The sequence below is a fragment of the Fusarium sambucinum genome, chromosome I (assembly GCF_050947815.1).
Source record: "Fusarium sambucinum isolate potato_lamoka chromosome I, whole genome shotgun sequence".
NCBI lineage: Eukaryota > Fungi > Ascomycota > Sordariomycetes > Hypocreales > Nectriaceae > Fusarium > Fusarium sambucinum.
Window position 1 is genome coordinate 10,089,910 of NC_139294.1, and position 14,801 is coordinate 10,104,710.

Sequence of the window (14,801 nt, forward strand, 5' to 3'; positions counted from 1 at the left end):
CTATTCCTTGCAAATATCGACACAATTAAGCTGATCTCACTTTTCACCGCCTATGTCATTTAAATCTCAATAAGCAGGGGCTTCGTTGTCTCAGCTGTGACCTAGATGTCCAATGAATGCGACATTAAAAAACAAAGCATTGAGGTCGGTGTACCCTCCACTTCCAGAATGAAGCCTGCCATGGAATAGCCCTGTAATCAGTTTCTCATCGAGCATGGTCTACCAAGTTTTCTTCATGCTATTAAATTGATCGATTATCTTCCAATCTTCCTGAGAGGAATTTAAACACCACATAAAAAACTACGCCGTTCAATGCTTTGGAAACCAGCAGAACAGCATCGACACTCCACGCCGAGCCGCAACGGACTACGAATTGGGGAAAGATCCCGATCCGGCCCCGTTATGACGGCCCGGGCTTAGTTAGGTAATCTCAATAATTCCGGGCCCAATTCAAGGCAATGTTACCATAACTAGAGCCGGTAATTTGACCGACCTTATGCCACGTGTGCTTGCCGAGTCGTAAAGGCTAGACTCTTTGATGATATTGGATGGAATTTGCGTCGAAGACAAGAGTCATGACAAGCAGCTGAAAGACCAAGCCGGGCTACGGTGGAGTCTGGCTCAGTTGAAACCACCTTCGGGCATGCTTGGAACTAGCAGCCACCAATGGTAACACGCCCGTAAAGTTGCTAATAATTAACGCTGTTATGGAGGCTTGGAGGGTGAATGCCCCTCTACGGGCCCTGTTCACGTGTGGCTTCAACACTGGCCCTGGGCGGTAGATTGGGTGTGCGGGCCTCAAGTGTGGCCCAAGCCGATGGATTATAGCGAATAACGTACTTGTGACCCACCGACTTGCCTTGGCCTAGGCCTAACAGGCAAATTCACTAGCCCCAGACAACCAAAAACTGGGACCTTGGAAGGTCTCCCTCATTCATTCAAAGCCTAGTCCAACCCCAAACAAAGCCATTCCGTCCCGTCCACTTCTTCACTTCCCTCCACCTTTTCAAAACCATCTTTCCTCTCCACGCCATCATCAATCAGTCTCCCTTTTTATCGCACTTGAACAACTCCCCTTAACGCATCGCAACTCATTGCGCGACGATTTTGCCATCTCAGGACTGCCACTTCAGTCGTACATATTACCTATCGACCGATCATATTGCCGCTCATCCGTTGCCGACGCAGGCTGGACATTTAAGTTCGGGAAGACTCGACACTCGACACTAGGGAACTACCGTCGACCGTGATTGCCAAACAAAAAGCGATCTCTTTCGACAATCCTTTTTTTATCGATTTTGATTACGCCGATACATCGTCTTTGAGTGGGTTTGTTTCATTCATCGACTAAAAACAAAATACCGCTGCCCACTGTTAACCACCTTAACGATCTTCAATCAACATGAACGTTTTACTCTCGCCACAACCTCCTGTCTTCCCTCACCAGCACGAAAACCCTCGTCTCTCCCCCCAACGGTCTCGTAAGTCATTGCTTCCCCCTCTGTTCGGTTCTCCGACGTTCTCTTAACCCTTTTCACCCCTTGTCGTGCTTGCCGCTAACCGACTCAGTGTCTCCATTTCACAACATGAACCCCCGTAAGCGAAAGGCTGACGAGGATGGCGACGAGACAATGTCACCCAGGAGCTCTCCCACCATCTCTGCTCGAGCTCTTGCTCGGCCCTCCAAGAAAGTCCGTGCAAATGAAATTATTGGACGACCTCTCGCACTCCCCCGACTTCTCGAGACCCTCGACACTTCGCAACTAAGAACTGTTCTCGAGCGCATCTGCGAAACACACCCTGATATTGGCCACGAAGTTGTCACTCAGGCTCCCCGCCCCTCAGTCTCGTCTGCTGTCGAAGTCTTGCAAGGGTACGAGCAGAAAATGAAGGATGCCATTCCTTATGGCGAGTCCAGCCCCGAATACACTTATTATCGGGTCAAGGAGCCGTTAGTTGCTTTCATCGACGCTCTATCCGATTTCACTCCTCAATTTCTCCCACCCAATGAGACCCAGCCTACCAAGTCTCTCGAATTCTTGAACGAGGCTACCGATTTTATCCATAGGCTGCCTAACTGGGAACCTCAAGCATATCGACATCACAAAGAGACCGCATATGAAGAGATATCCAAGGCCTGGGCGCTCGTTATTAATGAGGCAGGCAAGAAAGCTGGGGGCCTCAACTTGCACTCTGGAGGATGGGACCAGATTCTGTCTCGACACAATGAACAATCTGGCGGCCGTCTCTCCACTGCTATCCACGCCATGTCCATGAGTGTTGGATGGATGGGTTCAAACGCAAATACTGGGTCTGGCAGTGCCTCGGACTCCATATTAAACCAATTGATGTCAGGTTCATATGGAGCTCCGGTTAGAGTTGGACCCTGGTAAGGCACGGGTTGTTCACTGAAGCCTTTTCGAGATTATGATTGCATACTGCGGCGCACCGGACGAGTCAACTTCGCACATATAACGACCGTATCATTACGACGACTTTCATTTGGTAGCATAGGTGGCATAGACATGAGGCGCCTTTTTTTCTTGTGTGGTAGGGTGGTTGGCGTTTTGCGTGTCATTTGATATCCCTTTCCTTCATTTACGAACCAGTAGGGATTATTGTTATGTGGGTCGATAGCTTTTGAGTGGTATTCTCAACCTGACGAACAGGACATATTCTGTTTTCCGTAGCTAGATTTCTGATATACTTTTCTTTGTCATCTTAAAATTTACCTCGATGACATGTGAGTAATGCAAATTGTATATGTACTTCGACAGTGGTAAGTGTAACAAGGAAGCCTTCCGTCATTACCCCTTTCCGACATAACTCCATGTGACTGGTTCCCCGTCATCGCATTACGACCCCGTCACGTATTTCTACTAGTATCTCCAATCGACCCGAACCCGTCAAATACGTGGCACTACTGATGATGGGTCTCTTTACGCAGTGAACAATGCTTTCTCTCATGACCCAAAAGGACATCAAGGTCAAGCTGAGTTACCTTGATGTCTTAGGAGTTCATAAAAGAACTTGAATTTCTCGAATTTCTCGATGTGTGAGTTTGTATTCATATTCGACTTAGCCAAAACCCCGGCCATCTCTATATGCTTGGGACATGTCCCTCTTAAGCGATTAAAGGCTTTGAATAGAAGGATTGTTTCCCACACTCAAATCAGGAGTCACAAGATCGATACTCGTGTGACCGATTACCCATAGCCTATACCAAGGACCATCGAATTTAGCGTTGAGACAGCTGAGAAGATGGTGGGGCAATCGCGGGACGATCTGAAAACTTCGGTGGACCCTTCTGTCTTTCTAGAGTTTCCACCAACTAGGCAGAGTCACGTGTTCTCCCGTCATGTCGAATCGGGGGCGCGACTGCCTGGACCGTTAACGCGGTCGCCCATTAATCAACATCCAGTCCGCCACCGCTGGCCAAATTTCCTGTTCACTATAATACTCATCTCTGTCCCTCGCCCCATCGTGCTGCCTCGGGAACATATTGAATTTCTCTTAATCCTACATGTTTGCTTAATTCTACGTCGAGTGTTGAATCATTCATCATGCCTGCGTATGTTTCAAGATGCGTCGCGTTATTAGGTCTATCACTAACTGATCTTTCAGTCCAGGTGATCAACATTCGGTGGTGACGAACCCTTACGAGGAACCACGTCCACGAATTGCTGAATGGGCTGCAAAGGACATTGCTACGATAGCGGCGAAGCTCGACAAACAACTCGGTCCCGAATACATCTCTGCACGCGCAGGCCCTGGTGGTACGAAAGTCCACTATCTGACTGCTGAGAAATGTATCACCTTGGCGAACGAAGTTTTTGGTTTCAACGGATGGTCATCGTCCATTCAGAACATTCAAGTCGACTTTGCCGATGAAAACCCCCAGACACAACGCTTCAGTGTTGGCCTGTCTGTCATTGTCCGAATCACATTAAGGGATGGCACGTACCATGAGGATGTTGGCTACGGCTCCATCGAGAACGCAAAAGGCAAGGCAATGGCTTTCGAGAAGGCCAAAAAGGAGGGTACTACTGACGGAATGAAACGAGCACTGAGAAATTTTGGCAATGTCCTGGGTAACTGCATCTACGACAAAGATTACGTGAAGCAAGTGACCAAGATCAAAGCCGAGCCTGTCAAGAAGTTTGACCAAGATAACTTACATCGGCATTCCGACTTCATCAAACGTGATATTGCGAGAGCAGGACCAGCCGCCCCGGCACCCCCCGCCGCTGCTCCTGTGGTCAAGACTGAACCTGCACCGCCGCTCCCCGTTGCAGAGTCATTTGATGACTATCTTGGAGGTATTTTGTCCTCCGATGGATTTGAGGAGATCGAGGCTGAATATCTGTAGAGCTCGACGAAGCCGACTTTTGTGTGCCAGAAGATGGCCACCCAGACGAAATCATGCTTTCAACAACAATCCTGGGCCCATCTGCCAACGAAAAGCCCACCACCAACCCTCAAGCTCAACAAAACCAGCAACAACCCAACAGATCGAACTCTACTGGGCCCTCAAATCGAGCGCCGCAAACACCGATACAGGGGCAGCAACGATTCAATTCTTCTAACGGTCCAAACGCCCTTGCAAATCGCCCACAAGGCGGGACCTCAGGACGTACAACTCCAAGTCAAACTGGAAACCCTCGCCCACCACCGAATGTACTCCAAAACATACCCGAGACTGTTGGCTTCTTTTCTGCAAAGGCGGTTAGTCAGTTGCCCGAGTCCACTCTAGAAGGTTCAGGCAATGGTGCCATTGCCTTGCCACAGGGGCAGCAAGCCTTTAACCCAAAGGCAGAGAGTCCGTCGATTCGAAAAACACCTGGCATTGACCACAATTCATCTAAGCCTGTTGCGAGGAATGGTCAGCATGTTGCTCCGACCAACAGTCAGGCAAATGCTGGTCCAACTACGCGATCCAATTCGAGTAGCTTTACCCCGGTGCGGCCGTCCATGCCCAGCTCGCAGAGCCGGGGAAATGTAATAAATCCATCGCTTGACCAAACTCGTCGAATCGGTGCGCCATCTGGTCCAGGTAGTCCCCTGGCGAACAGAGGCAGTTATCGACCACCCGCGATGAAACGACCACCACCTACCGATGGGCGAACCGCTCTGGCCGATCTTCCTGCCAACGGGAACGGAGGGGCAACGTCTGCTGTCGCAACCGGGTTGGATGCGAAGAGACAGAAGATGGTGTAGAATTCTTGAAATTCTGTTAGCTTTCAGGGGTGTACGGACGACATGAAACCCAGGCGTACCGGTTTTTCAGGGATTTGTGAATTGCAAGGAGCTTAGGTGTGGGATATTTCTTACGGAACAAAGCGAAGGGTTGTGATGATTGGAGTCTAGAATCAACCGAAAGAGAACCGGTATCCTATCTAGACCACGACATGTATTATATATTTTCCAACTGAGTGTCAGTGTTGGGTCACAATGTTGAGAAATGGCGCTGTGATTGAAAGCGGTTACTCTAGGTAACTAGATAGGCTCCAAGAGAGATGGGTTATCCAAGGACTTATTTGCTTTATTTTTCCTTCCTTCTATTTGTACATGGCAGATTCTAGCCTGGTCGTTATACATGTTCTCCCGGAGCGGGAGGACTTTTCTTTTGGACATAAATACTTGCTTTTCACTTCAAGGCAGCTTTGCAAGCCCTGAACGGGCCTGCTTTACTGCATCCGGGAATCCAAGCTTGCCCGCCATCTCGATACACTGCTTGTACTTCTTGCGAGCCAGGTCATTGTTTCCGAGCATGGCGGCGACATCGCCCCAGTTACACAGGGCAACAGCACATGCCTCGTCACACTCGGCTGTGCGTTCGTCGCCAGTAACATCCTTGGCGTGCTTGTAGGCGTTCTTGGCCCAGTTTTGCGCAGCCTCCAGGCATTCCTTTCGGGTAGCAGGCATAGCAGGGTCATTCAACTCCTTGATCATGTCAGAGGGCTCGCTGTTGGCTGGGACAAAGATAGGGTGCTGAGCAAAGCTGGCAGCGAGGTTGTTCATGATAATAGGGCGGTGGCAAGACGTTTCGCAAAGGCGAAGAGCCTGGAAGAACAGAGGAATGGCCAGGTGGAATTGATTCTTGCGCTCATAATCGCGACCCAATGACTCCATAGCGCCGCCCATTTGTCCGGGGCTCAACCAGTCGCCCTCACCAGGCTTGACACCTTCGGCTTTGCGGCGACGAGCCTCCTTTAATGCAGTTTCAACGGCCCAGATGAGGTGTTTTTGAGAATTGTCAGGGTCGAGAACATGTTCATCAGCGTACAGCTCTCCAAGCTTGATAGCGATTCCAACAGTCTTGGCGAGAATGCGCTGCCTCTTGTGCCATAGGCTCTCAGGTACCTCGTCTTCATCTGACTTTCCTTGCTCCGGGGTCGCAGCGCTAGTAGCGACTTGATTTGAAGGTGCCTCGGGAACTTCTAACTTGGACTTGATAAGTCTGCCATCATCGCTGACTTGGCCGTCTTTCACGGACTGCTCCATGACACTGATCCACCTGTTGCAATCGGCGAGGATGCCCTCCAAAACCTGGAGGCATCCGTTGTAGTTCGTGATCTTCTCAAGCCAGTAAGAGGTTTGAATACGAATACCCAGAACCTCGTCGGAGTAGGGATCCAATCCATGCTCGGCGCATTGATCCATAGCACGCTTATAGTACTTCAGAGCTAGTTCGGCATCGGGTTTGATGTTGGTGTAGTATAGAGCACGTCGCAAAGAGTTTGCGATAGGCTTGGGGTATCTTGTGAATTGGTAGTGGTAGAAATAGTTGAAGTAGAGGTAAACGGTGTATGCGCCGATGATAGATACCACGCCAAGAACAAAGATTCCTAGTGTTGTGGTACCTGGATTTTGCTTATATGCTGTCTTAATACCAGTTGGGCTCATGGCTACTGCAAGACTGCGAAGACCGGCAGCGAGGGCTCGGCCAGCGAATTGACGAAAGGTAATCTGGGGTTGCATCGAGGGCTGATTCTTCTGTGGTAACTGGTCCCTCTTGGCTTGTAGGTCTTTGTCATGGTGTCCATTAGATGAATTGGTTGTTTTGAATCGATGTTGGTCTAATCGGAGATGGATAACGGTGCGGAAGTTGAGAGCGGTGGTTCGCGATTGGAGTTGGATGGAGAGAAGGCTGGCGTTTGTATTCGGCCAGCACCTCCCACGAAGGGGCCTCAGCGAAGCAATCGCTGAAACCGACATGGCAGGCCAACTAATGAGACAATTGGCGAGCGATGTTAGTTGGTGATGACGAACTAGAAATTAAAAACTCCAAGTCAAATGCTTGTCGGTTAGTTCCATCATAGTTACTCACGCACAGACCAATTCCGTTTCTGACGAATACTGGCCCGTGCGTTTCCAATCAAACGGGACCTAATCTTCAGTGAGCTTCGGAACCTTGGAACCCGCTAAGAAGCTGGCTTTGACCGAGGGTAGCGGGTAGGTTCAGGGTCTTGTTTGGCTTTGGTGGGGGAGGGGAGATTCTGGCATATGACGGAGGGGACGAATGGACATTCACAACATTTAAAGGTCCCACCATCCTCTATCAACTTGATTCAATCTTTGGTGATCTCTCATCAACCTCTACAATACTACAATACAGATACCCTTGCAACCATGACTGGAAAGTTTGAGCCCAAGACCGCCGTCACTCTCGACCCTCCAAAGGACGACATCATCTCCAAGGAGGAGCTTGCCAAGGCCAACGGTACGATCTCACCTCCTCAAAATGCTCAGCAAGGCATGAGGATATTGTCTCAACAACTTCGTCTGATCCTAAGCTTGGAGAAGAACGTAACTAATTGATCGACAGGCGCCACTGAAGGGGGCAAGTGCTACGTGGCTATCAAGGTAAGTCAAAGCACTCCTGCGAGTCAATATGCACCTTGACTGTGCAACTCATCTCATCCAAACAACACGACTGATCGTTTTTCAACATAGGGCAAGGTTTATGATGTGACTGGCAACAAGGCTTACCTCCCTGGAGCTTCCTACAATGGTAATAAATCGTCTTAAGCACTCTACTAGCAATGCCAACATACAGAATAACTAATCAATGCTTCTAGTCTTTGCCGGCAAGGACGCCTCAAGAGCCCTGGCCAAGTCCTCGACAAAACAGGAAGATGCGCTTCCAGAGTGGCAGGACTTGGATGATAAGGAAAAGGGCGTCCTCAACGACTGGATCACCTTCTTCTCCAAGAGGTACAACATCGTTGGTGTTGTGGAGGGCGCCACAAACACAGAGTGACTAGCCGCGTTGCCTCCAAGTACTCACGTCAAGTTATGAATTCACCGTTTCCAATCTCACATCCTGTGTGCTTGTGAAGGGTCTTGTGTATTCTGTCTCATTATTCTCCGCTGTCGTGAGTTTGTGGCTCCAGCCATGATACGACGTCTTACAAAATGATGTATGTGTGTTTCACATCAACAGGTACTTCCACTGCATATCTACAATGTAGGCACTCAATCTCGAACAAGCTACATAACATTCTGGGATTGTGTGCCAAGAAAGGCCTGAGAACTAGCTACAGGCAGAAAATCGATCGCCACGTAGTCGTACGCCATTACAGAACCAGAACGTATTTTTTCCAGCGTAGCTCTCAGCCTCTCCCTCACACATACTAAACAAGATTACATAAAACGGGCTGCAGTACAACCGCTCCATATGATATCGTTACGTTCCGACTCTTTGTCTGTGGCGCCATTGAAGGTTACGGTGTACATGCTCGTAACCGCAAGGCAGCAGGGGTTCATACCCAGGCTTAACATCTTCGTTCCACGAAGACGTTGCATATTGGTAAAATGAACTGTTAACTAGTAGCTCTGGGTGCCATTGTGTGTAACGGAAGAGATCTTTGATGTCAGAATGGAGGTTCATGCATGCAGTAACTTTGCTCTATGCCACAGCTTGATTGGTACTTGTGCTACCTCGCACGACAACCTCAGTTCTTATTTTCAGCTGCCTATATATATAATAAGAGATAAACCGGGATGAAGATACAGTGCATTCCATAACCTTGTAGCCAGACGAAAAGAGAAATGATTTGGAACAGTGGATCATAGCCCTTAGCCAACCCTCTTCTTATCAAGCATCGCTGCCACCCAGAACGGCAGACCTTTGCGTGTTTTGCCCCTATTGCATAGACTGGGCATCCCGGCAGTTGTGTTGCGCCTGTATTTCCGTCGCTCGCCAAGCAATTTCGCAGTTCTCGCAAGGAACACATTGCCTCCAGGATTTGCGAAGCACTTTGACACCAAAACATTGATGGTTAGGGTCGTTGCGGGCAAAGTGGCAGTACGATTTGAGGCGGAGAGTTGAGTGGTTGCAAGCAAAGAGGAACTCTTCCCAATCGCACATTTTGGAATATTGAATGGGATGTTTCGGTCTGGTCAGTACTAATGAAGTTGAGTTAGTCAGAGTCATCCTTAAATCAGGAAACAGCTACTCACATAGACAATGATCTTGATGGCCGCGGTGACAAGGACTTGGTATATGATGTTTGTAACAGGACTGAAGCTGAGTGAGGGTGAGTATAAAATATTCAGAATCAACAGCAGAAATCGAGTCTCTTATAGTAAGAGAAGACACCCCGGCGTTATAGTTTCTTCATTGGCGTATCTTCTTTTCTCTTTTTCCTTGTCCTTAGGCCGTATGGCTGTTAGAGGATGAGTACCGGAACCAGGATAATTCTTTAACATCCAATTGTCGCTCGTTCATGCACGAAATCGGTTTGATCTGCATAGATAATTTGATGAATCATTTTGGATCGAAAAAGAATCGATTGGCACGGATTAAGACCCAGTATACCGTTTCTGAAAGAAGACGGCTGCATATGAATCAAAGCAGATAGCCGAAGGGCGCGTGGGGTCGAGAAGGAGTCTCGAGTCTTTGGTGATACAGTGGAGTTCATGGTAACTGGCGGATAGTTTCTTTTCTTTCCGTGAGGCCAAGAGCCTGTTTTGGCAATAGCTGGGATGCTGTGCAAGTATTCAAGTACATAAGGAACAAAGAGATCGAGACTACATCCTACTTGAGACACATGTCATATGACACGCTGAGGCTACCAAGAGGCTCAACTACGAGCAAGCGAGGTAGTACATGAACGATCAATGTCATTCAATCCTGAGGTTTTGATGCATATAGAAGCATGGCTAGCAGCTCTCGTATACCATGCATGTACCAAGACCAGCATAGGGAAAAGAAATCAACGAAAGTCTCGTAGCAAATACTCTGGACGAACACCGTTCAGCCAGCCAACATCAAGGTCGATGACATACACCAAGGATAAAATGTCTTGTTCTCGGGAGGATGCAGATTACCCAAGTCAATTGAGGACTCAGTACATGCAGGCAACCAAATTGAGTTGGATCGGTTCAAGAGTAAACAATTGAGAAAAGAGAAAACTAAAAGAGAAATCGCAAGGCGTATGGATAGCTGCACGGAGTTGCAGAATCATCAAGGAGAAGTCCCATACAAGTTAGTGAGGGATCGAAGTCCGAGGGATGATTCTAAGAACATCTAGTCTAGGGTAAGCACTGGTTTTTGCCTACATGACGATACGTCGAACCAGCGGATAACGAATCATTATATCGAGGGACCGGAATGGCGAATGAGGATATGCTGTGCCTGTTCAAGTTGAGAGGTAGCTGGTTTGGTACTCGTATGTCTGTTGAGGTTGTGCTTGCGCGTCGATATCCTCAAGTGCCAAGATTGTTTGCCGGTGTAAGTGCTGCAGGTCGATAAGTAAGCAGACCATTCTCAATTTAATTTAATTTAATTTAATTTAACTAAAGACTAATAAATAGAGAGTTTACTTTATAAAGTGTTATATATATAGTGAGAATAAGATAGTGACGCATTTATTAAGGTTATTCATATGTATGATATATTTGTTGTTTATTGAGCCGCATCAATGTGACTGATTAAAATGGTTCGCAAAGTAACCATCCTCTCCAATTTCTTTAGTAGGCGGACACTGGCTGCCTCGCCGGATGCCTGGCAGCTTGGGGGTTGAAACAAGAACTCTGATTGGCTGAAAACCATCGCAATGCCCCAAAGTGAGGCGGTTCGGGGAAGACAGACAAGGAAAGAACGGGCGGTAGCCCGCTCAAATGATCGATCTTTCCCAGGTACACCAACATCCAAAGTACCTTCTGTTTTATCGCGACACTACCTCTGCCTACGCTTCTTTTCTCTCCTCTTCTCTCCTCTTCTCTCCTCTATTTCCTCCCCTTTCCCCGCTACTCGCGACAGTTGTGCTTCCTGCTCTATTTGCCTCGTCGCCTGTCTCTTGTTCCTCCTCTTTTCAATTATCTGTGCTTGCCTTGTTTTATACTTGACTCTGTGGCTCGCCCATTCATCCATCGCATGGATCTATGATAGCCTAGCACTGAGCAAGCACAACACCGCATCCATAGCGTACCTCGATTGCAACTCGCTCAAGTACCCCGACGTCGCGTTTGGCTTGTCTTATTGATCTTGTCAAGCTTGGGACTGCTCATCGCGCTAGCAACTGCCAGTCTGTGTTCCGCCTGGGATCCCTTGTTCGGAGGGATTCTCACCAGCGAGGGACGACCCTTGCTGTTGATCTATCAATCAATGTATGCGCTTTCTTCTCTGTCTCTATCCCGTAACCTCTGTTGGGATGGCATGGCAGCCTCTTTTTATACTCCTTTATCTCTTGGCTTACTGCCTTGCACCACTTTGGCTGCACCAACTTTCAATATATATCCAAACCTGTCAAAGTTGTCTATCTGTCATATGTTTGAACGCCCTGTTTATCTTCACACCTTGTATCATCAAATTTCCTATACAGTTCACAACCACTTTGTCAACAGGTTTTCTTTATTTTATTAGATCACTCATCGGCCTCTTCAATATACACAATGCGATTCGCAAACTATTCCTAGCCACCGAGTGTTTTACTCCAAACTCGAATGCTAATCATGAAGTAGCGGCAGGTTGCGACACTTCCCGACTCCGTGATTACTACCACTAGCATTGACGACACGGCTCGACCTTGCATATATCGTTCTTCTGACGGGAAAACTGTCATCATCACCATGGACTCGTTCAATTCTTTACAAGACCGGCGAAACAGCTCCACCATGTCCCCCCAGATAGCTCAACAAGATGCCAATCTGGCGGGCCTGGGCCAGCCAAGATCCCAGACCACAAGTTCTCTCTATCCGAACTGGTCTGGTGCAGGCGATGACCCTTGGACTCCCCTCTCCTTTGATTCCTCGAGTACTCGCTCGCAAATTTTTGGGTCTGCCAACTTTCAAACTTCATACCAAGAATACCAAAATTATAGGAGCAAACCACTGCTGTCTGAATGTGATACCAACCCGGAAGACTCAGCTTATGGAAGTCGTCTTACTCATAGCATCGGAAATCCTTCTACATATGGCGAAGACCTTGATCCTGATATCCAAACGTTAGATTCGCAAAATGCCGATACGCAACTCGTCAATAGCGATCTCGAATCGCTTCAACTCCAATGTCAGTCTGCTACCAGTGACTCTCAACAGTATCCAGATCAATGGACTCGTCCTCGTCCGCCTGCCAGCGTGGCCACAGCACCTGTTGGTGGAGAAAGACGATGGTGCTGCAGAGAGTGCTCGAAGACATGTCGTACTCGATCGGAGCTGAGGTGAGTTTCGAGTCATTTACCGTATTAAACATAACAATTGTACTGACTCGCCGCAGAAAACATGAATTGAAACACTCTCTTCCCTGGCGCTGCAATGTCTCAGGCTGCTCACGCAGTAAAGGATTTACTTCTAAGAATGATCTTGACAGACATAAGAGGACTGTACACAATGATCGAACAGTTTCTGGCCGTGCCTTCGTATGCAACATTGGCGGTTGTGCGAAAAAGACCAAAATCTGGCCCAGAGCAGATAACTTCCGCTCCCATCTGGAGAGGATGCATCACAAAACATATTCAGCTAATGATGATCTGACGGAATATGTTTATCGGTAGGTTACTCAGCCCCGTACTTCCATCTACCTGCTTTTGACTAATATGACAAAGTCCTGTCCTGTCACAAGGTCTCGAGGGTGTTGGAGGAAGTGCTATGGCATACCTCCAAGCCCAGGAGCAATCACCTGGCTTGGCCCATCCTTCTACAATCTTATTATTCCGCGGGCATGGCGGAGACAGGCGAGCTTCACAGCCTCAACTTGGCATCAGCGGCCTGTCCCGAGGCTCGGCCCCTGTTTTGATTGACCGAGATATACCGGGTCTTGCTCCCGTACGAGAAAGTGACGAAAATTTTATTCGACCCGATATACTCAGTGGGCCTGTTCCTATATCTCAAGATCGGTGGTCAGGGCCTCCTACCTCTGAAGAGGATGCACCAGGTGATGATATTACGACTTCTGAGTCTGGACAACATGACGATGCCGCCCCAGATGACATGGACGTCGTGGAAGAAGGCGGAACCTTGGAAACAGAGACATCTAGCGTCAGCGACAATTCGAGCTCCCAGCAACCCGATATTGGAATGATAGATGTCGATGAAGCTCAGCAAACCCCAAGAGCGGTCATGTTGTCAGACCAGTCCAGCCCTGACTCTTCCAACGCCAGTCTAGTGTCGTATGAAATTCTCGATAAAATCCCGAAAGAAGTGATTGCAAGCTACATGAAGAAGCACTCGACTGGAATTAGGGATGAGACCCCGAAACCGGATGTATCTGGTGGCAAGAGCCAAGGTCACTTACACAAGTGCCAGGACTGCGATAAGCCGTTTCCACGCCTATGTGAGCTTAAGTAAGTCGAATCCAACTACAACACTCTGGTACATTACTCACAATTTACTTAGGAAGCATCAAAAGAGGCACTCAAAACCTTACGGGTGTACTTTTTTGAACTGCAATAAGACATTTGGGAGCAAGAACGATTGGAAGCGACATGAGAGCATACAGCACTACCAGCTCGAGGTATGGGTATGCAATTGCACCAACTCTAGCACCGGCGAGCTTTGTGGCAAGGTCTGCCACCGCCGTGAGAGCTTCAGAAACCATCTTACGAAAGAGCACAAAGTCTCTGACCAACGTGAACTGGAAGAAAAGGTCGACACATGTAGAAGAGGCCGTCATTGTGATGCCCATTTCTGGTGCGGCTTTTGCCAGGAAACCATTGAGATCAAAGAAGCAGACAACACATGGACCAAACGCTGTGATCATATTGATGATCACTTCTCTGGTCGCGATGTACCTCAAAGGGACATCAGCGAATGGGTACACGAGAAAGATCCCAGTACTACAATCAACACTCCCCTGAAAGATACATCTGAATCTTCATCTGTTTCATTTGTTCCTGATCCCAAAGCCTCTCAAACCTTAGGATCACAGGGTAATAGCAGCGAAGATCGTCGAGACTGGAAGGACACATACATGTGGATATGTGTAAGTGCACCGCCAAACCCCCCTCGGATCATAACAAACTAACAGAAGACGAACAGTGCTATTGTAGTAATGAGAACAGCTTCGGTCATAACAAGGTGTGCTTTGATTGCAATCGACGGAAGTGTGATAATTGCACTGTGCATACACTGCCTCCCTGTACTGAAGTATGCGAATAGCACCATCTTGCAGGATATGGTTGATGTCTGGTAATGATGTATAACGATGGAACATATACCCATATAGCGAAAATGATTAGACTTTGTGATTTGGTACGTCAGAAGAAGGATTGATGGAATGACTGGACTATGTTGGGCGTACTTGGGAGCCCTTTCTTGTAATTATCACATATTTACGACTTCTGGAAGCATGGAGC

The 14,801-nt window shown here is 48.1% G+C and overlaps 5 protein-coding genes across 5 annotated transcripts; 4 read left to right on the forward strand and 1 right to left on the reverse strand.

Annotated features, from left to right (window-relative positions):
- Positions 1–1,402: 1,402 nt before the first annotated feature.
- On the forward strand, positions 1,403–2,393 carry FSST1_005985 (Cut8 six-helix bundle-domain-containing protein; the record flags this gene model as incomplete). The annotated part of the gene is made up of 2 exons (XM_083232311.1): positions 1,403–1,481; positions 1,570–2,393. 2 exons carry the CDS (start codon positions 1,403–1,405, stop codon positions 2,391–2,393), a joined length of 903 nt encoding a protein of 300 aa, XP_083089415.1.
- Positions 2,394–3,563: 1,170 nt separating this feature from the next.
- On the forward strand, positions 3,564–5,217 carry FSST1_005986 (RAD52 DNA repair protein RADC; the record flags this gene model as incomplete). The annotated part of the gene is made up of 3 exons (XM_083232312.1): positions 3,564–3,571; positions 3,625–4,319; positions 4,370–5,217. 3 exons carry the CDS (start codon positions 3,564–3,566, stop codon positions 5,215–5,217), a joined length of 1,551 nt encoding a protein of 516 aa, XP_083089416.1.
- Positions 5,218–5,652: 435 nt separating this feature from the next.
- On the reverse strand, positions 5,653–7,218 carry FSST1_005987 (uncharacterized protein; the record flags this gene model as incomplete). Its single annotated transcript, XM_083232313.1, has 1 exon — positions 5,653–7,218. One exon carries the CDS (start codon positions 7,216–7,218, stop codon positions 5,653–5,655), a length of 1,566 nt encoding a protein of 521 aa, XP_083089417.1.
- Positions 7,219–7,632: 414 nt separating this feature from the next.
- FSST1_005988 (cytochrome b5-like heme/steroid binding domain-containing protein) lies at positions 7,633–8,263 on the forward strand (the record flags this gene model as incomplete). The annotated part of the gene is made up of 4 exons (XM_083232314.1): positions 7,633–7,723; positions 7,829–7,866; positions 7,957–8,014; positions 8,082–8,263. 4 exons carry the CDS (start codon positions 7,633–7,635, stop codon positions 8,261–8,263), a joined length of 369 nt encoding a protein of 122 aa, XP_083089418.1.
- A 3,815-nt stretch (positions 8,264–12,078) lies between these two features.
- On the forward strand, positions 12,079–14,604 carry FSST1_005989 (C2H2-type zinc finger protein; the record flags this gene model as incomplete). Its single annotated transcript, XM_083232315.1, has 5 exons — positions 12,079–12,668; positions 12,725–12,997; positions 13,053–13,790; positions 13,843–14,428; positions 14,485–14,604. 5 exons carry the CDS (start codon positions 12,079–12,081, stop codon positions 14,602–14,604), a joined length of 2,307 nt encoding a protein of 768 aa, XP_083089419.1.
- Between the last annotated feature and the right edge of the window lie 197 nt (positions 14,605–14,801).